Raw genomic sequence first — 23,251 nt, 5'->3', positions numbered from 1 at the left:
CAGTTAACAATGATTTATATTTAAAAATAACTAGAAGATTTGAAATGTTCTCAAAACAAAGAAATGATAAATGTTTGAGGTGATGAATATCCTACTTAGCCTGATTTGATCACTACACATTCTATGTATATATCAAAATATCACATGTAACCCATAAATATGTACAATTATCAGGTATCAATTTTTTTTAATCAACAGAAAATTCTGAATCCTTGATAAAACACCAAAGCCTCACCCATTTTCTTTAGGGTATGTGTCACAGGATCTTTTTATATTGATGTCATGACAGTGTGAGTAGCTAACACCAAATTATGATCCACAGTTAACAAGATTATAGCAAGGTTCCAATATATTTGTATCTAATTTGCAATTTAATATTCATCACTCAAGTAATTTCAAGGTTCTCATCATTAAAATAGGAAAAAGGAAGCTGAAGATTCTTTAAATTAAAGATTTAAATTGCAGTATAATCAAGATTATTTCAAGATTATTCATGCATTATGTTATATGTAAATGCTCATATATACTTACTTATTTTCTCAAGCTCATTATTTTCTAAGACTATTTCCTTTCTCAGTGCAATTAAGACCATTTTGCTCAATAATGCTGAAGTACACAAATGGCTGGGAAGTGTCTTTATGTCCTGTTCCTTAAAATCTGTTTTGAAACATTCATAATTCAAACTCAATCTTCCCTCTAAAAGAGGTCTATGTAACCACTGTGAAAAGAGTACATTATATACAAAATTATTTATTACCTAAGCAATTAAGACTGAACAAAAATGAAGTTGTGAGAATATTTATTACCAAAACCACGGAAACCTAGAAGTTTGTTTTCTATTACAGGAAATTATCAACGTGTATTTCTTTAAGACTCCTTAAGTACAGAACTAGGTCTTAAGTCTTTGTACCATGGCCACTGCCACTGTCAAATAGTGTCTTGCAAAAAGCAAACATCCAGTATATGAGTGTACAAAGACATCAAAGCAAAGCAAAATATTCATTTTATTTATGTTTTTCTTCCCCAAAATAAAAAATATTCAAGCTTGCATGAAATCCAAACCTCAGAATGAGATACATACTCTTCAATTTCAAAAATACCTGCATAGGAAGAGACTGTCTCATCTTTTCCCATTCACTGTCATTCGGCATTACACTTCCAATATAAACTCTCATAAGATAAGAATCTTCACTCTCTAGAAGTGTATTTAGCAAATCATCAACAGCAGACAAGAGGACTTGGAGACTAAAAATAATGCAAAAAACTTAACTGTTGTAGTTATGCTATGACTAGTTTGAATACCCCAGTACATATTAAATACCCTATAATAGCTTACCTGAACAAAAAGAAATGATGAAAATAAAAAAGAGGTAAGTGATGCTCCCCCACCGACAACACACCAACATAGCACAGTCAAACTGGGTAGGTAATCCAATATTTATCATCTGAAATCTAGTGTTGCTTCCTATCTATCTCAGAATGAAGAGGACCTGACCTATTTCAGACCAGGTATTTCAGAAATATAGCTACCTTATGAAATTCAGCATTATTTAACCTAACCCCAATATCTTCTAAATGCATTCTCTCTTCTCCTTTATTATATGGATGTAGGTATGAAATGTAAAATATACTTGCAATTCAACACCTTAAAACAGTGCCTACCTGTCCCCCAAAAATAAATAACCAAGGACAATCAGTACATGTGGTGACCATGAGAGGCTACAGTGCACACCGGCCTATGACAAAGGATAGTATTACCATCACTTTACTGTCTATAAGTTATGAGTCCAGCAGGTATGTTATAGTAAATTATCCTTCAATTAATTGGCAGTTTAAATGGATGATTATTGAAACAAAATGGTTTTGGAAAAATTTGTTTGGATCTTTTCTTAGAGTCCCATAGATTTGTTACCTAACAAGTCATTTTTCATTTTTCTTTTTTTTAAGAGATGGCATCTCACTATGTTGCTCAGGCTGGTCTCGAACTCCCAGAGGCCTCAACTGATCCTCCCACCTCAGCCTACTGAGTAGCTGGGATTATAGGTGCAAGCCCTACAAGTAATTTTTCATAGGCATTCACACTGATCATGGAATCTTATTTAAGGACACTGACAAAGTATAAAAAAGACACTGAAACCAAGCTCAAAAAAGGTTACCTGTTGATATCCAAAGATGAAGCCTGAACTTGGTTCTTCAGCCACACAGCAGACAAATGCAGGAAGGTACTCTCTTTATATGAACTGTCAGTTTGATGAACCAATAAATTTACACCGGAGAGCCAAGTATTTTTCAGTTTACAGATAAGAAAATCTAAAATCAAGATGTCAACAGGAATTTGTAATCTCACTGAATTAACTCTAATCAGCACGAAATGTTTGAAACAACTCTACAGATCTGAGATTTTTTAAAATACCATTTAAAAAAGAAAAATTTTAAGTTCAATTGCCATTCAAAATTCAATTGCCAAACAAAGCAACTGTGTCATAAACATGCAATCACACAAGCTAGCTCGTATCATATAAATGTAAAATGGTAAGATATTTAAAGTTACATTTTTTATGCTTGAACTTATTTACAAGAATTGTCCTTTTGGAGACATTAAAAAAAAATTATTACACCTTTTCCAAATACAGAAGTTAGTATTTAAGACAGGGTTGGTAGACAATGATGGGCAGAAAAAAAGAGAGAAAGAGGAAGGAAGAAGGAAAGAAAAAAAAGAAACAACGAAGGGTTGGAGGAGAGCTCTCTATAGATAGTATTTTTGTATGTTCCTTTCACAAATAAGTCTGAATTAGCATATAAGGCAAGAATATAGTCCTTAAAAAGATAATCTCAATTCTATTTTGATATACACCAAAGATTGAATGTTTTTACTATAATAAAGGGATATTATTATCCCCCTTTTACAAATGAGGAAACTAAGGCATCAAGAAATTAAGGAACATGCCAGAACTGCTGAATGGACTAAGATTCTACCTAATCAATTATGGCTCATTCCAAATTTCTTTGAATATCAAGTGAGATCTTTAGAAATAACATCTACACACATCTTTAACTTGGTTTCTAAAGCTGAAAGTGTTTAAGACTGTAGCCCTTTACTCAAAATGCTTTAAACTTTCAAACACATTATGATTCAATTAATAAAGCCTGGGCACTTACACTCACTATGAAGGTCAGAGCCGGAGATTCCCAACAAAACATTTGAGCAGTAGGCTATTACCTGGCAAATGTGTTTTTTCTTTGCTCTGGGCACATAACTGAAAGAGAGTTAATAATAAATCTTCAGATGATGGCATTAGCAAGCATCCTTTCGCTGAGCTGAAATAGTTATAGGCCACATCACAGATAAAAGACACTGATGAGTCACTATTTTCAGCTTCTGATGATTCCTTTGTTTTGAACAAAGTTTCATGAAGTTTAACAATAATTCTTTCAACGTATACATCTCCAATCAAGTAATCTAGAGAAAAAAGGTTCAAACAGACAAAAAATAAAAATATTAACGTGTATTTTTAAATATCTTACTTTGGATTAATAATTCTATAGGTCTTTCCTGGATTTTAAAACGGTGTTTATGTATTAGACAAAATTTTATCAACAAATCAACACATTCTCTCACACACATAAAGGCCCTCAGGTAAAAAAGGCAGTTTTAAATTAAGTAGAAAACAGAAATAGTTTACACAGTTAGGGTGAGCAACTTTGCTACACTGAAAACTCTTTAAGTCATGAGTCAACTTTATGAGTTAAAAAAAAAAATCATTATGATATAGAACTAAAAATATTAAGTATCTTCCAAGTCATGGTATGAAGATTAAGAAACAATTAGGGTGCTTACAATATTAAGACACATAAATGAGCTGGGTGCAGCGGCTCACGCCTGTAATCCCAGCACTTTGGGAGGCTGAGGCAGGCAGATCACCTGAGGTCAGGAGTTCGAGACCAGCCTGGCCAACACAACAAAACCCTATCTCTAGTAAAAATACAAAATTTAGCCAGGTATAGTGGCATGCACCTGTAGTCCCAACTACTTGGGAAGCTGAGGCACAAGAATCACTTGAACCCAGATGTTGTAAGCCAAGATCACACCACTGCACTCCAGCCTAGATGACAGAGGAAGACTCAGTCTCAAAAAAAAAAAAAAACAAAGAAAAAAAAATTTTTTGAATAAGTCGTTATTTTCAACCAATAACACGTAAGCTGAGCCCCATGGAATCCCCCACAAAAGTGAAATGGATTATCCCCTATTAGAAAACAAAAGTCCTACCATTTTTAACATGTTGGGATAATACCAAGCTTAGAAGAGTCCATCTTTCTGAGAAGTAAGGTTCTGAAGATACCCTGGATTCCAAGTCCTCATTACAAAGACAATCTGCCAACTTGACCAATTTCTCACCAAGGATATCGCCTTTTAGCCAAGGAGTTACTAAAGCATGTTTATCTGAACTAGAACATGCCTAAAACCATAAAATTAAAGCAAAGATCAACAGCAAGATCAAATACTCTCTCTGTCCAAAATATTACTTGTACCATATTACTATCCCTTCGTTATGATGGCTCCAATTCTATCCCCCCTCCTTCTCCTCCTGAAGTTCTAGGAAGACTGGTATCCTCCCTGTTTCCCACTAAGCCTGGATGATGTTCACTTCCATGCTTTGCTCATGCTACCTTCCTAGCCATAAATATTCCCCCTCCACACCTTTTTTTTTTTACTTAAAATCTCATCCATTCTTTGAAAATCAGTACAAATCCCACCTACTTTATGAAGTCTCCCCATCCACTCCAGCCCACAATGATCACTGCTTTTCTCTGAATTTCTAAAGCACTTACTGGATTGTATAATTATTTAAATGTTTCATCTGTGTATATCTTGTCTTTCCAATGAGATTGTAAGTTCCTTGAGAGTAGAAACTGTCTTAAACTTCTTTGATACCTGCTATCAACACTGTAGATATGTTCAATGAATCATGAATAAACTTTGAAGATAGATTTATAAATGCTCTATAAATTTGTTCATTAATTTTGCTAAAATTAAAGAACAATTAATGTATAATAATGGTAAATAACTTCAGTATGAACAATGGGATTTATTTCCCCAAATTCTCTGATAGAGTTACTAGGGCCAGGTATCTGACAGCAACTTATTTTCATGAGGTGGGGAAGCAAGAAAAAAAACTGTAAATCCACCCCTAAAGCATGCTGATCCATGTTCCCAGAGCTTCTTTTGCTTTAAGGGCTGAGAAGAAAGGAATTTGCAACTTGGTTCATTTCAAAGCAATCTGGAAGAAAAAAAAAAATCCAAGTGCAGATTGGGTAGTGCTTGGAAAACTTTATCCTTTTATTTAAAAATTGTAGGTTACCAGAGCTTATATTTTAGTCCAAGCTTTATCACTAACTAGCCTACAACCTTGGACAAATCTTTTAATAAACGTGGGCCTATCTCCTAATTTGAAAGTTGGAAAGATTAACTTAGAAAATCTCTAAGGTCCTTTTATGGTTCCAAAACTCAAATCTGTTTTTTAATTGATTGTTTTTTTAAAAGATGACTTTAAGACCAGCCTGACCAACCAACACGGTGAAATCTTGTCTCTACTAAAAATTCAAAAATTAGCTGGGCATGGTGGCAGGTGCCTATAATCCCAGCTAGTCAGGAGGCTGAGGCAGGAGAATCGCTTGAACCTGGGAGGCAGAAGCTGCAGTAAGCCGAGACCGTGAAATTGCACTCCAGCCTGCTGGGCAACAGAGCGAGACTCTGTCTCAAAAAAGATGATTTTAAGACTCTGCTCATAAAGTATTAAGGTTCCATAAAACAAGAAAAACTACTTTAGAATTTAGATGGCTGTGATACCTGCTTTCCCAGTGTAGTTTGCCAAGTAAAACCAATCTATTCTGCAGAATCCTGGTAAACAAAATAAACTTCTGAATAAAATGTCTCTCGAGTTAGCAAGATAAAAAGTTCAACATAATGTACAGGCATACCTTGTTTTATTGGGCTTTTATTTATTGTGCTTTGTAAATGCCGCAATTTTAAAACTTGAAGATTTGTGGCAACCCTGCATTGAGCAAGTTTATTAGCACCATTTTACAACAATATATGCTCATTTTGTGTCTCTGTGTCATATTTTGGTAATTCGCACAATATTTCAAACTTTTCATTATTATATCTGTTACAGTGATCTGCAATCAGTGACTTTTGACGTTACGATTGTAATGTTTGGGGGTGCCACAAACCACTGCCATGTAAGAGGGCAAACTTAATTAACAAATGTCGTGTGTGTGTTCTGACTGCCCTGCTGACTGACCGTTACCTAATCTCTCTTCTCTGTCCTTGGGCCTCCCTATTCCCTTAGACATGACAATGCTGAAATTGGGCCAATTAATAACACTACAATGGCTTCTAAATGTTCAAGTGGAAAGAAGAGTCACACATCTCTCACTTTAAATCAAAAGCTGGAAATGATGAAGCTTAGCAAGGACGGCACGTTGCAAGCCAAGAGAGGTGGAAAGCTGGCCTCTTGTGTCAAACAGCCAAGTTGTGAATGCAAAGGAAAAGTTATTGAAGGAAATTAAAAGCGCCACTCCTGTGAGCCCAAGAGTAACAGAAAGTCACACAGACTTACTGCTGATATGGACAAAGTTTTAGTGGTCCAGACAGAAGATCAAACAAGCCACAACATTCTCTTAAGCCAAAACCTAATCCAGAGCAAGGCCCTAATTCTCTTTAATTCTATGAAGGCTGAGAGGTGAGGAAGCTGCAAAAGAAAAGTCTGACGCTAGCAAAAGGTGGTTCATGAGGTTTAAAGGAAGAAACCATCTCCACAATACAAAAGTACAAGGTGAAGCAGCAAGTGCTGATGTAGAAGCTGCAGCATGTTACACAGAAGATCTAGCCAAGATCAATAATGAAGACGGCTACACTGAACAGATTTTCAGTGGAGGTAAAACAGTCACATATTAGAAGAAGATGCCATCTAGGACTCTCACAGCTAGCAAAAAGTCAATGCCTGGCTTCCAAGTTTCAAAGAACAGGCTGACTCTTGTTAGGGGCTAATACAGGTGGTAACTTTAAGTTGAAGCCAATGCTCATTTCTCATTTTAAAAATCCTAGGGCTCTTAAGCTTATGCTAAATCTACTTTGCCTGTGCTCTATAAGTGGAATAACAAGGACTAAATTACGGCACATGTTTATAGTGTGGTTGATTGAATATCTTAAGCCCACTGTGGAAAAACGAAGGAAAAAAAGAAAGAAAAAAATCCTTTCAAAGTATTACTGCTCATTGACAATGCACCTGGTTAACCCAAGACCTCTGATAGAGATGTACAAGGAAATTAATGTTGTTTTCACACCTGCTAACACAACATCCATTCTGTAGCCCATGCATCAAAGAGTAATTTTAACTTTCAAGTCTTATTAATAAGAAATACATTTCATTAAGCTATAGCAGCCATAGACAGTAATTCCTCTGATGGATCTGGGCAAAGTCCATTGAAAACCTTCTGGAAAAAACTCACCATTTTGGATGTCATTAAGACATTCATGAACCATGGGAAAAGGCTAAAATAGTCACATTAATAGGAGTTGAGAAGTTGATTCCAACCCTCATGGATGACTTTGGGAGATTCAAGACTTTAGGAAGTAACTGCAGATGTGGAGGAAAGAGGCAAAGAACTAGAATGAGACATGAAGCCTGAAGGTGTGACTGAAATGCTGTAATCTCATAATAAAATGTGGATGGATGAGGAGTTCCCTCGTACAGATAAGAAAGTGGTTTCCTGAGGTGGAATCTACTCCTGGTGAAAAAGCATGAACATCGTTGACATGACCACAAAGGATTTAGAATATTACATAAACTTAGATAATACAGCAGTGGCAGGGTTTGAAAGGACTGACTCCAATTCTGAAAGAAGTTCTTCTTTGGGTAAAATGCTATCAAACAGCATCATATGCTTCAGAGAAATCTTTCATGAAAGGAAGAGTCAATCAATGCAGTAAACTGCACTGTTGTCCTTATTTTAAGAAATTGCCACAGCCACTCCAGCCTTCAGATACCACCACCCTGGTCAGTCAGCAGCCACGAACATCGAGGCAAGACTCTCCATCAGCAAAATGATTACAACTCGCTGAAGGCTTAGATGATCATTAGCACTGTCTAGCAATAAAGTAATTTTAAATTAAGATATGTACATTGGTTTTCAGATATAATGTTATTGCACACTTAATAGACTATAGTGTACACATAACTTTTATATGCACTGGCAATCCAAAATATTTGTGTAACTTGCTTTATTGCTGCGGTCTGGAACTGAACTTACGATGTCTCTGAGATATGCCAGTATGAACATATCTAATGAAAGCTGCCTAGCTGTAAGGAGATGAGGAGGCTAGTGAGTCATGGAAGCGCAGGCAGCAAACACTGGCTAGGAACTTCCAATCACTGCTCAGGAAGAGGATATTCTTCCACACAGATGTGAGTATTTGCACTTCATGGCAGGTACATTCCTAAGTTGGAAATGGATACATTAGTCTACTCTTATCAAATTATTTACACCCCCTGCTCTGATTCAAGGCTTATCAAGGAGCCTTCTGATAATTTAGCTCTTCATGTAACTTGGCTACAGGGAGAGAAGGCACTAGATAAACTAAGGCAAATAGTGTGCCTGATAAGTCATATTCCTCATTGAAAAATAATAAATATTCTGTATTTATTTTGTAAAAATAAAACCATGGGGAAAATGGGGAGTTACTGTTTAATGGATACAGGGTTTCAGTTTTGCAAGACGAATTAAGTTATGGAAACTGCACAACAATATAAATATACTTGATGCTACTGAACTGTACATTTAGAAATGGTTAAGATGGTAAATTTCATGCTATGTGTTTTTTTACTACAATTTAAAAAATAGAAAAAAACTTGCAAATTGGAGTTAGCTATGAAAACAGAAAAATAATTTGAAAATGCTTTAAAAAGGAGTACGAATTTTAGGTAGCTAGTCATAACATCTCTACAGTTGGAAAAGTGTTAGTTACAACATTTACATCCTCATTAGGAAAGAATACTTAAGCTATTTTGAAAATTTGTAAATGGTTTGTGTTCTTTCATTTCTTTTCATTATTCTTACCACTAATTTTCTTAGTCAGTGGCAATCATACAAAGACTGGAAGATTTTTATTTATCTACATAGTGTTCCAGAGTAGAGAAAACTTAATTTTCTCATGTGTTCTAGCCAAAGCTAGAACCACCAATCCATTTCTACAGTATAAAAAGTAACTAGGATAAGAGCAGAAAGTTGTAGCCTTAATTAAAAGATAATAAGATGTTTAAATCTGCCTTTGTTACCTTCTAGGAAAGAAACACTGGATTTTCTAGAGCCTGTTCATTTTTCCCTAATATTACTAACCAGAAAAATAATACTACAGGAAAGGAAAAGAACACATATCTTCCCACATTATAGGAAGAAAGTTACAATAATGAGGAAGTTCTCTAACACAGAACCTGACTGATCATATTTATTGTGTGAATAGGACTATGGTTATAATATTTCTATTCCCATAAGTACAAAAAAAAAAAATCCCTAAGATACCTTTTCAATAATCTTAAGAAGAGAATTCCATTTCAGGTCCACCTGAAAAAAGAAAAAGAGTTAGAAACAATCTGCTAGAACAACTTTTTGTTTGAGATGGGGTTTTGCTATGTTGCCCAGGCTAGTCTAGAACTCCTGGGCTCAAGCCAATTGTCTCACCTCAACCTTCTGAGTAGCTGGGACTATAGGCATGCACCAACATGCCCAGCTAAAACTTTTAAAAAGTAAATGAAGTACCCATGAAACCAATACAAAACTAAAATGTTCTTATCAAACCTTTTAAATGTATAGATTAAAAGAATTCACCTTTTAATTACAAGTATTTGTTATCCTGATACTGCTGAACATCTACCCAGTAGCCTTAGATACTTCCCAAATCATCATCAAAAATATACTGCTTGTCCTAAAATGGACACTCCCAGTGAAGAAACAACCAGAAAACAATATGCAGGCTCATTCTACTCATCTATTATTAAAATAGTTTGAAAAGATATACAACAGGAATACCTTGGTTAGATCATCCAAGACTTTTTTTCTTTCCATATCATTGTCACAGCACCGGAGAGCACTGTACAAAATGTCCACCAGGAACCCAAAATCCTTCCTTTGATCTTCATTTAGCCAGCCTATCAGTTTCTGGTATAAAAACTGCACTGCAGGATTTTTTTGTGCAAGTTTGGCTATTTCAAGAGGTTTGGCTTGGACAATACTCTGTTTTTCATCACCAAGTAGCATTTTAAATACTCGGCTTGAAGAAAAGGAGTCAAGCAGAGTAGAAAGAAACCTTAGATGTTGCTCTGACTTTTGTTCATTGACATAATTGATACTTATATCTGCGAGTTTACAGACTAAGTCTTCCAAAGGTTTTTTCCTTAGCGGAGACAAAAGGCCTGAAGAATCATGAGTGAGAGAAGGTTCAGTTGTTAATTCCCAGCCTTCAGTGTTCTCTCCTTCTGAAGATACACATTTTTCATTCTCCTTATTGCTTTCAGGTATCTCATCAGCAAATCTAACCTTACCATTTTTTTTTTTATTTGACTTCAATGAGCTATTCGGCTTCTGAAGCACCTGTAATAGGTTAGATACACCCAAAACCAACTCAACATCAGCTTCTGGTTCATTGATTTTCGCGACACAGATCTCTGACAGTCTTTCCCAGAAATGTATCAGTACGTTCTCCAAGTTGTGAGCTGTTTTTTCATCTTTTTCCGTGTCTGCTTTGGCTTCCCAGGAACTTAGAGTTTCTGCTAAATGGTTAAATAGCTGCCCATGTTGCAACCCTGGGTCTTTGAGAACTGCATCAATAAAAGGGATCAACTGAAAGAAAAGGTATAGTATCATAAAATATATATTTGGTCTTCAACCCCATCTCCTGATACACAGCTCTAAAATCCTTGAATCTCCAAAGTGACATCATTTTGTAAGCTAATGGGTTGACTGATGGCTGGCAGCACCTATACAGCAGGATGGGGGCTGATCACCAGAAAGACCAAGGCAGGATTAAAGGACTAGAACTTTCAATACCTCCCCAACCTCCAAGGATACAAGGGCAGCTAAAGGTGAAGCTGATCACCAGTGGCAATTACTTAATCATTCATGTCTAGTAATGAAGCCTCCATAAAAATGCAAGAAAGACAGCATTCAGGGAGCTTCCAGATAGCTGAACTTGTGGAGGTTCCTGAAGGGTAGCGCACCCAAGGAGGGTGCGGAAGTTCTTCGCCCCTTCCCGTATCTCACCCTGTGCATTTCTTCATCTGTATCCTTTGTAATATCATTTATAATAAACTGGTAAATTGTTTCTCTGAGTTCTGTGAGCCAGTCTAGCAAATTAAGCAAACCCCAGGAGGGGGTCATGGGATCCCTGATTAAGATGTATAGCTGGTTGGTCAGAAGCTCAGGTAAAACAGCCTGGGGCTTGCGATTGGCATCAGAAGTGGGGAGCGGTCTTGTGGGACTGAGTCCTAAGCCAGTGAGATCTGACACTATCTCCAGGTAGAGAGTCAGAATTGAATTGAAGGACACACAGCTGGTGTCTGCTGCAGAACTGACTGCTTGCTGGGTGGGGAGAAATCCCCACATATTTGGTCACAGAAGTCTTCTGTGTTGATTACTATGGTGTGAGAGTAGAGGAAATACTGTGTTTTTTCCACTCACAGAAGGTACAAAATAGAGAAGTTCAATTTTCAAGAGAAATAAAATTTAAACAAAGTATTTGTAAAATACTATAAAATTTCATATTTAATAACTGAAAAACATAAATTTTCCCCTAGAACTCTGAAAAAGTTAACCTGAAGATCTCTTTCATATCATAAAAGAGCTGAATGATTTCATCTCAATTATTCCTTTTTCGTGATAAAACTGACTGGGATTCTTGGTCATTAACAATCTAATTTTCTTTGCATCTTCTGGACTTAAGTGTTTTGCTTTTCTGCCTTAACTACAGGTAAATCTAAGATGTGAGACTATAAGCCAATATGAAAGATACCTAGAACCCACAGAGTGTGGTATCCTATTTCCTAAATTACACAAATAAGGGTAGTTAGAGAAATCCTAGGATCTGGACTTCTAAAATCTCATTAATCTCCTACTGTAAAGAACCATATTCCATAACCTTCGCTCATCTCTGGTTCTAAAAGCCAAGCCAAACTTTCACAAAGCATAATTTGAGTATTTTAGAATTAACAAGATGATTGCTTCATGATTTATTTAAACTTACTACAAAAGATCATAAATAGCATCTTCAAAATTCTGCTTTGCATTACATCTTTTTTTTTTTTTTGAGATGGAGTTTCGCTCGTTGCCCAGACTAGAGTGCAATGGCACGATTTTGGCTCACTGCAACCTCCACCTCCCAGGTTCAAGCAATTATCCAACCTCCTGAGTAGCTGGGATTACAGGCATGCACCACCATGCCCGGCTAATTTTGCATTTTTAGTAGAGATGGGGTTTCTCCATGTTGGTCAGGCTGGTCTTGAAGCCCCAACCTCAAGTGATCCACCCACCTCGGCCTCCCGAAGTGCTGGGATTACAGGCGTGAGCCACAATGCCCAGCCTGCATTACATCTTTCTAAAACAGGGTTTTTACAGGCTGGGCGCAATGGCTCACACTGTAATTCCAGCACTTTGTGAGGCCAAGGCGGGTGGATCACCTGAGGTCAGGAGTTCTCGACCAGTCTGACCAACATGGTGAAACACCGTCTCTACTAAAAATACAAAAATTAGCTGGGTATAGTGGCAGTTACCTGTAATCCCAGCTACTTGGGAAGCTGAGGCAGGAGAATTGCTTGAACCCAGGAGGCAGAGGTTGCAGTGAGCCGAGATCATGCCATTGTACTTCAGCCTGGGCAACAAAGAGCGAAACTCCCATCTCAAAAAAAAAAAAAAAAAAATAGGGTTTCTGCATCCAGACACTGATTAGTTTCTTAGGTATCATACTATGCTAGCAACTGAGAGTATGGAATTTTTACTTCTCTGGTCAGAAATACACATTACTCAATTGGTAAATTATAAAAATAAAATTTTTACAAGGAAGGCTTATTACTGAAAATGGCAACAAGACACAATGAGGTTGATCCTATATAATCAGTATGCAAAGACACTGATGACTTTTACTAGATACCTGATCATTGATGAGCATCTGTTCAATTTCTTCCTCACCTAAGTTTTGCTGCATTATAAAACGTAAGCATTCAAAAAACGCAGATATTACTGCCAACGACTCTGAAGAGCTGGTTTTAGTTCTCTCTGTTGACAACCTAAGAAATAATTAATAACTGGATTACTCTTTTGTGAAGAAGAAATAAGAACTCAGAATTATCAAAATAAAGACCTCAAAAAGGCATCATGACAGAAGAAACATTTTTAAAGCAGTTTCTTAAACTACAAATTAAATACCAATGAAAATACATATAGCCCAATGAGAATATGAACTTAAAAAACTTTGAAAAAGTTTTGCAAAAAATTATCAGTAAAAAATAAGAGAATATTTCCTTTTTCTTCTTTTTTTTTTTTTTTTTTTTTTTTTTTTTTTTTTTTTTTAAGAAATAGGGTCTTACTATCTTGACCAGACTGGTGTTGAATTCCTGGCCTCAAGCAATCCTCCCACTTCGGCTTGTGCTAGCACCACGCCCAGCCGAGATATTAATTTTCTATTCATGGAACCAATCCACTTGCAAATTCAAGATAACTTATTAACCAAATAAAGATAATAGTGTAGTAAAAAAATTTGTAATCATTAATAAAATCATGTATCTTCTAAGTTCAACAAACGTACTGAAATGGTTTTTTTAAGTGTGAATTTAAACATCTATAGTAGTTAAATTTGTGGAAGTTTTAAAAATTTCACTGGCTAATTTTCTGCATTTAGGCATTTATATTTATCAATATAAAAAATAAAAAATGGCTACATGTCTCTGTGGTGCAGTTGGTTAGCACATTCTGCTATTTAAAAAATGGCTAATTTGAAAAACAGCCTAGTTGACCTTTTTCTAACTAGGAGCTTTACCATATAACTTTCTGCTGTGTACTACTACGGAAGTCTTGAACGTACTCAAGAAAAAAATACCAACTGTAATTCTCTGAAAACTTTAAAAGTATTTAATGAATAGTAAAACAACTTGGAGAAATTTAAGAAAGAAAATAATGAATATAAAACCAGGAAAATCTGTTTTAAAAATCAAAAATTTAAATTTCTTACCCAGTAACTAGAGACGTGAGGAAATTTTTGAAAAAATCCAACTTTGGATTTGTGATGGACTGAGGGAGCTTGCTGATGAATGGCAGAAGGTAAGGATATATGACAGTAGCTAGACCCCGACCACCTTCACGAATCACAGTTGATAGCTTGGGAAACACACTCTTTTTTGCATTTACATGAAGCCAACAGTCCTAACCAAAGAAAAGATTATAGTAGTAATTAGACATCATAAACATACTTTTCTCAAAAGAGAAAACATATAGGCTCTCAAAAAGAAAAACCCAGTATTTTACCTAAAAAAAGCTAAAATCTCTCACCACCATTAAAAACTAAAACTGAAATTATAAATGTATTACATATAATGATCATATATTTGACATGCATACAAGACAGTATTGATTAGAAATAATTATTTAACTTCTATTTCTATAAAAGTTGCTTTCTAAAAGGGACAATTATATTTCAATCTTAATTATATTTCATTCTAAATATAAAATTCAGATATGGTGACTGCACTAGGCCACATAAGGTTTAAAGAAATAATACTGGCTAAACAAAATAAAATAAAAACTCTTTGCCATTTTTAGTCACTTTAAGATTTATGCCAAGTTTAGATTATTTTATTTCCAAGAAAGCATTTTCCCAATAAGTTTTAGATATTCTTATCTCATAGGTTCTCGGTCATATGATACCCAAGGGTTCTAAAATGCAACTAAAAGACAAGTATTCCTCAGTGTACTAAATGTGCCTCTCTTACATACCTCAATAGTTGTAAGTGTATAGAGTACAGCTTCCCAGAGAGCTGGGCAGACAATTGGGTCACTGTCATCAATGCTAAGTAGAACCGATGGGCTCACTTTGGATGCTTCCTCTTTCATCAGCTGTGGAATGCGCTGGCACAACGCAGAAACTAACTCAAAATAAGCTGAGCGAATCTAAAAGAAAGCAAAGCTGAATTAAATTAAAACCTAGTAAAACTTGATAAGATTTTTAATGTATAGTAATAGATTATTCACACTAACCCTCCCATTAAGAAAACTAAAATAGCTAGAAAAAATACTTTTTAAAATCTTAGAGTATGAAATGGCTGAAAAGGCATAAGGAATTACCAAGGCAAAAGTGAAGGCTGAAAGAATTAATTCAACTTTCTCTTTCTTTGACTGACGCAAACACAAATCCTCTTTAGTAGCAGAAGCCTTCATTTGGGGCCTCCATTATAGCCAAACAAACAGAAAATAAGACACCATGAGCCACAATCAGGAGAAATAAAAGATCTGAGACTTTAAATCTTAGAATGATCAGTCACAAATTTTATAATACGATGCTTATTACATTTAAAGGAACAAAAGTTTTTTAAAACTTGTAGGAAAAAGGATCCTGGTAAAAACAGAGCAGATCTGAAAAAGATCAAGCACAATTACTAAACTAAAAATAATTAAAATTTAAAGCTCAACTCATAGTTTAAGAACAGTGCAATGGTCTGAATGTCTCCCTCCAAAATTAATATGTTGAAACTTAATCACCAGTGTGATAGTATTAAGCAGCGAGGACTTTAGGAGATGATTAAGTTTTGAGAGCACTAGCCTCATGAATAGGATCAGAGTGCCCTTATAAAAGGGTATGAGAGACCATGTTTACTCCTTCTGCCATGTGAGGACACAGCAAAAAGCAGCCATCTTTGAAACAGAGAAAGCAACCCTCACCAGACACTGAATCTGCTGGCACCTTGATCTTGAAATGTCCAGCCTATAGAACCGTGAGAAATAAATTTTTATTATTTACAAATTACTCAGTCTAAGGTACAGTTCATCCCTTGGTACCTGCAGGGGATTGGTTCAAGGACACCCCACCCTGCCACCCCCACACATATGCCAAATGCCCAGGAATTATATAAAATGTCCCTGACATCAAATGGCGTAATACAGTCGGCCCTCCATATCCACAGGTTCCTCATCTACAGTTGATTGAATCCACATATGCAGAACCTGCAGATATGGAGGACTGACTGTATTTTGTTAAAGTAGCCTGAATGGACTAAGGCAGCTGGAGGTTAGATACAAATAAGAGAGAATCAGTGAACTAGAAGACTGAGCAAAAGAAATTATCCACAAAGCAGCATGGAGAGACAAAAAAACGAAAAACAACAAAGAAAACATAACAGACATAGAGGATACAGTGAGGTTTAATATCTATTTAATCAGAATCCCAAAACAAGAGAAGAATGAGGCAAAGGAAATACCTAGAGATAATAGCTGAGAATTTTACAGAGCCAATGAAATATACCAACTCAAAGATTCAAAAAGCCCAACAAATCCCAAGCAGGATACATAAAGGAAATCCACACAAAGACACATTATGGTGCAAATGGAAAAACACAAGGAGAAAAACTTAAAAGTAGCCCAAAAGGAAAGATAAACTACCTTCAAAAGAAGGACAATAAGACTGATAGTTAATTTTGACAGCAATAATTTAATCAGAAGACATGGAATGGTATCTTCAACACAAAAATAACTACCAACATACAATCCTGTACTCAGCAAATATGTCTTTCAAGAATAAGGGTGAAGGCCAGGCATGGTGGCTCATGTCTGTAATCCCAGAACTTTGGGAGGTTGAGATGGGCAGATCACTTGAGGCCAGGAGTTCAAGACTGGGCTGGCCAACATAGCAAAACCCCATCTCTACTAAAAATACAAAAATTAGCCAGGCATGGTGGCACATGCTTGTAATCCCAGGATTTGGGAGGCTGAGGCACAAAAATTACTTGAATCTGGAAGGCGGAGGTTGCAATGAGCTGAGATTGTACCACTGCACTCCAGCCTGGGTGACAAAGCGAGACTCCGTCTCAAAAAAAAAAAAAAAAAAAAAAGAATGAGGGCGAAATAAAAACACCTTCTGACACAAAGCAACAAATATATAGGCAAATCTAAACAAAGATTGAGAGTATAATATTTTGTGAGATTTAAAAATATACACATATTTAACCCCACAAAATACTTTATGTATATTTTATATAAAATATTACCAAATCAAAGTTAGCAAAGTATTTTCAAAGACATGACATTTACAAAGACAGCAAACTTCCAGCTATGCTGAAAAACTTTGATCATAAAACATCAGAAAAATCAAGAAAATTTTGCTTTGCTCTTCAAGCACTCATTCATGAAAGAAACAAAAACCATAAGGACTGAGCAGACTGTAAAACATTATTCTAGAATGCAAAAGACCTAAGATAACCAAAAGAATTTTGAAAAAGAACAAAGTTGGAAGTTTTCAACACAGTATAAAACATTAATAATCGAGTGCATGGTACTGGGTGTAAGGATAGATATACAGATCAATGGAGCAGAACAGAGTCTAAAATTAAAGTTGTACATATACGGTCAAGTGAATTCTGACAAAGGTGTCAGAATAAGGATGGGATAGTCTTTCAACAACTGAATACTACATAACCAAACACTTAATTTTGACTCTCACCTCCAGTTTATATGCAAAAAATAACTCTAAATCCACTACATGAAGCTAACCTATAAAACTTCTAAAATAAAACATAGAAAATCTTTGCAAACTTAGGCAAAGATTTCTTAGATAAGACATCAATCTAGTAACTGGCCATTCAAATAATAAAAATAAAAAATAAGACATCAAATGCACAACCATAAAAAAAAAAAAGATCAATTAAACTTCATTGAAATCAAAACATCTACTCTTCAAAAACATGAATGAAATTAAAAGGCAAGCCACATACTGGAAGAAAGCATTCATCCTACTTTTATCTGACAAATACTTCTACTCAGGATAAATACAGCACACTTGCAACTCAAAAATAACCAAACTGCAATTTTAAAATGGACAAAAAAATATGGATGAGTAAGAGCCCAATATATCCATCCTCCTAAAAGGAGGCTCTGTGGATAAAACACACAAAAAAAACAACTACCTGAGGGCTCTGGAGACTGAAAAACAGATGCATTTTAGAAGAGAATCAAACTGGGAGTAAGTGATCCATGTAGATTGAGATCCCAATTTTGGCAGCCTTGCCCACACGTGGCTGTGGTCACCATCACAAAGGCACAGGACCAGCTACAACTTCAGTTGAAAGACTGACATCTTTCTGGCCAGAGGAACTAGAAGAACCAGGAAAGAAGGCCAGGACGATGCAGGAAAGTGATGGGGGACTCTACAAAGGAGAAGACCACAGAAGGGAACCTCTATATTCTGTATTTTAACAGCCTAAATCTACAGCTTATCTCTGAACTATGCATGTGCACTCCACCATGCCCAGCTAATTTTTAAATTTTTTTTAGAGATATGAGTCTAACTATGTTGCACAGGCTGGTCTTGAACTCCTGGCCTCAAGTAAACTAGAAGCAGCTTAAAGCTAAAACAAGAAATGAACTGAGAGCTAAGCCATTTCCCACCACAGGCATAATGGTTTGGAATGGGTCTAATCGAGTTAACTGCCTGCTAACAAAAACAATACCCTTTGGATAAATATAAAATAATCCAGTCTCCAAAACATAACATTCACAATGTCCAGTATACAATCTTAAATTACTCAACATACCAAGAGCCAGAAAAATGTGGTCTCATCACAAGGGATAAGACAGTTAACTGATGCAACCCCAAGATGACCCAGATGTTATCAGACATGGATTTTAAAAAGCTATTAAAACTATACTCAATAAAGTAAAGGAAAATATGATGAGGATCAATGGGGAAAACATAGACAATTTCATCTAAGAAACAGAAAATATAAAAAACCAAGTAGAAGTTCTTGAAATAAAAAATAAGCAAAAGATTAAAACAGACACCTCCAAAAAAAGATATACAATTGGCCCATAAACACATTAAAAGATGTTCAACATCATTAGTCATCAGGGAAATGCAAAGTAAAACCACAATGAGAAACCTCTATTCCAGAGGTCAGTAAACATCTTCTACAAAGAGACAGAAATATATTAGGGTTTGCCGGCCATGTCGTCACTGTTGCAACTACTTACCTCTGCTTTGTAGAAGTAAAGGAGCCATAGATAATACATAAAACTATCTACAAAAATAGATGTTTCCCTCGTGTCCATGGGGATGGGGATGAAAAAAAACAAAAACAGATATGCCAGATTTGACACACGAGCTATTGCAATCCCTGATCTCATACCCAGGAGAATGACCTAAACTAAAACGGCTGGCAATAAGAAACATGAGGATATGGAGCAACTAAAAATCTCACACACTGCTGGTAAGAGTACTACAACTTTAGAAAACATCTTGGTAGCTTCCTATAAAGATATCTTACCATATGACATATCAATTCCCCTCCTTACTCAAGAAAGATAAAAACATATGTTCACATGAAAACTATATTAAACTAAATAATAAAATGGACTGATATATGCAACAACATGAATGAACCTTAAAACATTACACTAAGCAAAAGAAGCTACATAGACAGTAATGTCTAGCTCCATTTATATGAAAGCATAGAAAAGACAAACCTAATCTGTAGTGATGGAAGGCAAATCAATGACTGCCTGGGATAAAGGCAGAGGATGACTTGGATGGACAAAAGGAACGCATTTTGGGTAAAAAAAAAAAAAGTTCTATTTCTTTATTGTAGTGGTTATATGGGTATATATACATGTAGATGGGTGTATACATCTGTCAAAACTTAACTGTAAAAACGGCTGCATTTTACAGGATTGTGTGCAAATTATACTTCAATCAAGTTGATTTTTTTAGAATTATTGTAGGATATTTTTAAGTACCCAAATAAATTGAGAGGCTGGGCATGGTGGCTCACACCTGTATTCCCAGCACTTTGGGAGGCCAAGGCTGGTGGATCATTTGAGGTCAGGAGTTCAAGATCAGTTTGTCAACACAGTGAGACCCTGTCTCTACTAAAAGTACAAAAATTAGCCGGGCATGGTGGCACATGCTTGTAATTCCAGCTACTTGGGAGGCTGAGGCAGAAGAATCACTTGAACCCAGGAGGCAGAGGTTGCAGTGAGCCAAGATCACACCACGGCACTCCAGCATGGGCAACAGAGTGAGACTGTCTCAAAAAAAAAATAAAAAAATAAAAATTGAAAGAGATGAGAAGTTCATGGATAGGAAGACTCAGTAACATAAAGAAAGCAAGTTTCTCCATATTGGTCTATAAATTGAGTACAACCCCAGTTAAAAATCTAGTTAGACTTTTTTTAGAAATTCAATAAATGTACTGGAATTTGTTTTGTTAAGACAGGATCTCACTCTATTGCCTAGGCTGGAGTGCAGTGGCAGCACAATCAAAGCTCACTGCAGCCTCAATCTCCCAGGCCCAAGTGATCCTACCACGACAACTTCCCAAGTACTTAGGACTACCAGCACTCCCCACTGTGCCCAGCTAATTTTTTTACATTTTTTAGATGGAGTCTATGTTGTGCAGGTTGGTCTCAAACTCCTGGCCTCAAGTCATCCTCCCGCCTTGGACTCCCAAAGGTCTGGAATTACAGGCATGAGCCACCACTTCCAGCCTAACTTTACTGAAAATTTTATGAAAGAATAAAGTTCTGGCCAGGCACAGTGGCTCATACATGTAATCCCAGCACTTTGGGAGGCCAAGGCAAGTGGATCACCTGAGGTCAGGAGTTTGCAACCAGCCTGGCCAAAATGGCGAAACCCTGTCTTTATTAAAAATACAAAAATTAGCTGGGCGTGGTGGCGGGTGCCTGTAATCCCAGCTACTTGAGAGGCTGAGGCAGGAGAATCGCTTGAACCCAGGAGGCGGAGGTTGCAGTGAGCTGAGATCGTGCCACTGCATTCCAGCCTGGGCAACAAAGTGAGACTCCATCTCAAAAAAAAAGAACACAACCCAAAAAATGTGACTAACTTGGGCAGGTATTAGGACATATCACAAGGCCAGGCGCAGTGGCTCATGCCTGTAATCCCATTTGGGAGGCTGAGGTGGGCAGATCACCTGAGGTCAGGAGTTCGAGACCAACCTGACCAACATGGTGAAACTCCATTTCTAGTAAAAATACAAAAATTATCTAGGCATGGTGGCAGGTGCCTCTAATCCCAGCTACTTGGGAGGCTGAGGCAGGAGAATGACTTGAACCTGGGAGGTGGAGGTTCCAGTGAGTCAAGATTGTGCCACTATACTCCAGCCCGACTAACCGAGTAAAACTCCATCTCAAGAAAACAGCCTGGCCAACAGGCCAAAACCCGTCTCTACTGAAAATACAAAAAAGGCAAGGTGGCGGGCACCTATAACCCCAGCTACTTGGGAGGCTGAGGCAGGAGAATGGCTTGAACCTGGGAGGCAGAGGTTGCAGTGAGCTGAGATCATGCCACTGCACTCCAGCCTGGGTGACAGAGTAAGACACTGTCTCAAAAAAAAAAAAAAAAAAAGACATATCATAATGTCATACTGACAGTGGCACCAGTATAAGAAGAAACAGAGACCAATGCATAAGAACATAGTTTAGAGGCAAATTTCTGAATGTATGATTTTTTTTTTTTTGAAATAGGTTCTTGCTCTTCCCCCAGGCTGGAGTGCACAATCAAGGCTCGTTACAGCCTTGACTTCCTGGGATCAAGTGATCCTCCTGCCTCAGTCTCTGAGTAGCTGGGACAATAGGAGTATGCCACCACACCTGGCTAACTTTTTAATTATTTTTTTGTAGAGACAGGATCTTGTCATGTTGTCCAGGCTGGTTTGGAACTCCTGGGCTCAAGTGATCCACCTGCCTTGGCCTCCCAAAGTTCTGGGATTACTGGCATAAGCTACTGTGCCCAGCAGTATCTAAGAACTTAATGTCTTGTAATGACATGATCACAGATGAACAGGGAATAAACAGTTTACTAGGTAATGTTAGGAAAACTGACTCACCATATATGAAGAAAAATTTCATACTTAACACCAAATGAAAAGGTAGATTACTGATGAAGTAAAGATTTTATTAGAAAGGTAAAACTGCAATATAAAGCCTACAACTATAAAGCTAAAAAAATTAAAAATATAAGAATATCTTTATGACTTAAAGGTGGGAATAGCCTTCATAAGGCAAAAATCAGTGACTTTGATCACATCAAAATTAAGATTTGTCTCTGACATAAGACACATGGCAGAGGTGACAGAATGGGAGCTTTTTTGCATTGCCTAAAAATGACAAAAGATAATCTGTCATGAGATTGGAATTTTTAAAAAAGACAAAAAGACTAATATTTAGATTATAAAAGGAACTCCTGCATAAAAAGAAAAAGAGAACTCCAAAAAGGAAAAATGAACAAGAAACACAAAAATGAAAACACGCTAAAAATTCTTAAAGAGATGCAAAATCACCAATAAGGAAAGTAATTCCAATTAAAGAGAGGTATCACCTGAATTCCCTATTAGGCTAATGAAAAATTAAGCAGCTGAATGCTGCCTAGTAAAGGCTAGAAGATAAGATTATGCAGTATAGGAGTCATCATGTATTGATGGTTGAGTCTAGAGTAACGCAGCCATTCAGGAGAGCAATCTGGCACTATTTTAGGAAATTAGGTATGCACACACTTTACTGACTCAGCAATTCCGACAGTTTCTTAAGATCCAAGGACACATAAATGAAGATGTTCATTGCTGCATTACTTGTGAAGGCAAAGAGTTGGAGGCAATCAGGATCAATCACTGGAGGAATGAGCAGGCTAAACACATAGGTACATGCAAACTTCTGAATACTACAAGGCAGGTAGAAGTCATGGATCAGTTGTACATATAGGAACATGAGGGATCGTTTTTTAAAAGCAATAAATAAAAATAAATGGAATAAAATATAACACAGTACTATTTATGTGAATTAAAAACTCAAGCACACACAAAAGCACATTTTTCAAAAATACAGTCAATCCTCACAAATCCCATATTTGCCAATTCACCTACTTGCTAAAATGTATTTGTAACCCCAAAATCAAAACTTGCAGTGTCTTAGGCCGGGTGTGGTGGCTCAC

At 36.6% G+C, this 23,251-nt stretch overlaps 1 protein-coding gene across 1 annotated transcript in view; it reads right to left on the bottom strand.

Annotated features, from left to right (window-relative positions):
* Positions 1 to 531: 531 nt before the first annotated feature.
* LTN1 (listerin E3 ubiquitin protein ligase 1) overlaps positions 532 to 23,251 on the bottom strand; it is a gene marked incomplete at its 3' end in the record, with an annotated part of 40,020 nt that continues 17,300 nt past the window's right edge. Inside the window, 10 exon segments of the mRNA XM_011999811.1 lie at positions 532 to 718; positions 1,101 to 1,245; positions 2,157 to 2,310; positions 3,221 to 3,460; positions 4,268 to 4,457; positions 9,583 to 9,624; positions 10,090 to 10,899; positions 13,202 to 13,337; positions 14,279 to 14,469; positions 15,040 to 15,213. Coding sequence (XP_011855201.1) covers positions 532 to 718; positions 1,101 to 1,245; positions 2,157 to 2,310; positions 3,221 to 3,460; positions 4,268 to 4,457; positions 9,583 to 9,624; positions 10,090 to 10,899; positions 13,202 to 13,337; positions 14,279 to 14,469; positions 15,040 to 15,213 — 2,269 coding nt within the window.

Source organism: Mandrillus leucophaeus, unplaced genomic scaffold (genome assembly GCF_000951045.1).
Source record: "Mandrillus leucophaeus isolate KB7577 unplaced genomic scaffold, Mleu.le_1.0 Scaffold600, whole genome shotgun sequence".
Lineage (NCBI taxonomy): Eukaryota > Metazoa > Chordata > Mammalia > Primates > Cercopithecidae > Mandrillus > Mandrillus leucophaeus.
The sequence above is the reverse complement of the archived record's forward strand: the minus strand, read 5'-3'. Positions and strand labels throughout refer to the sequence as shown.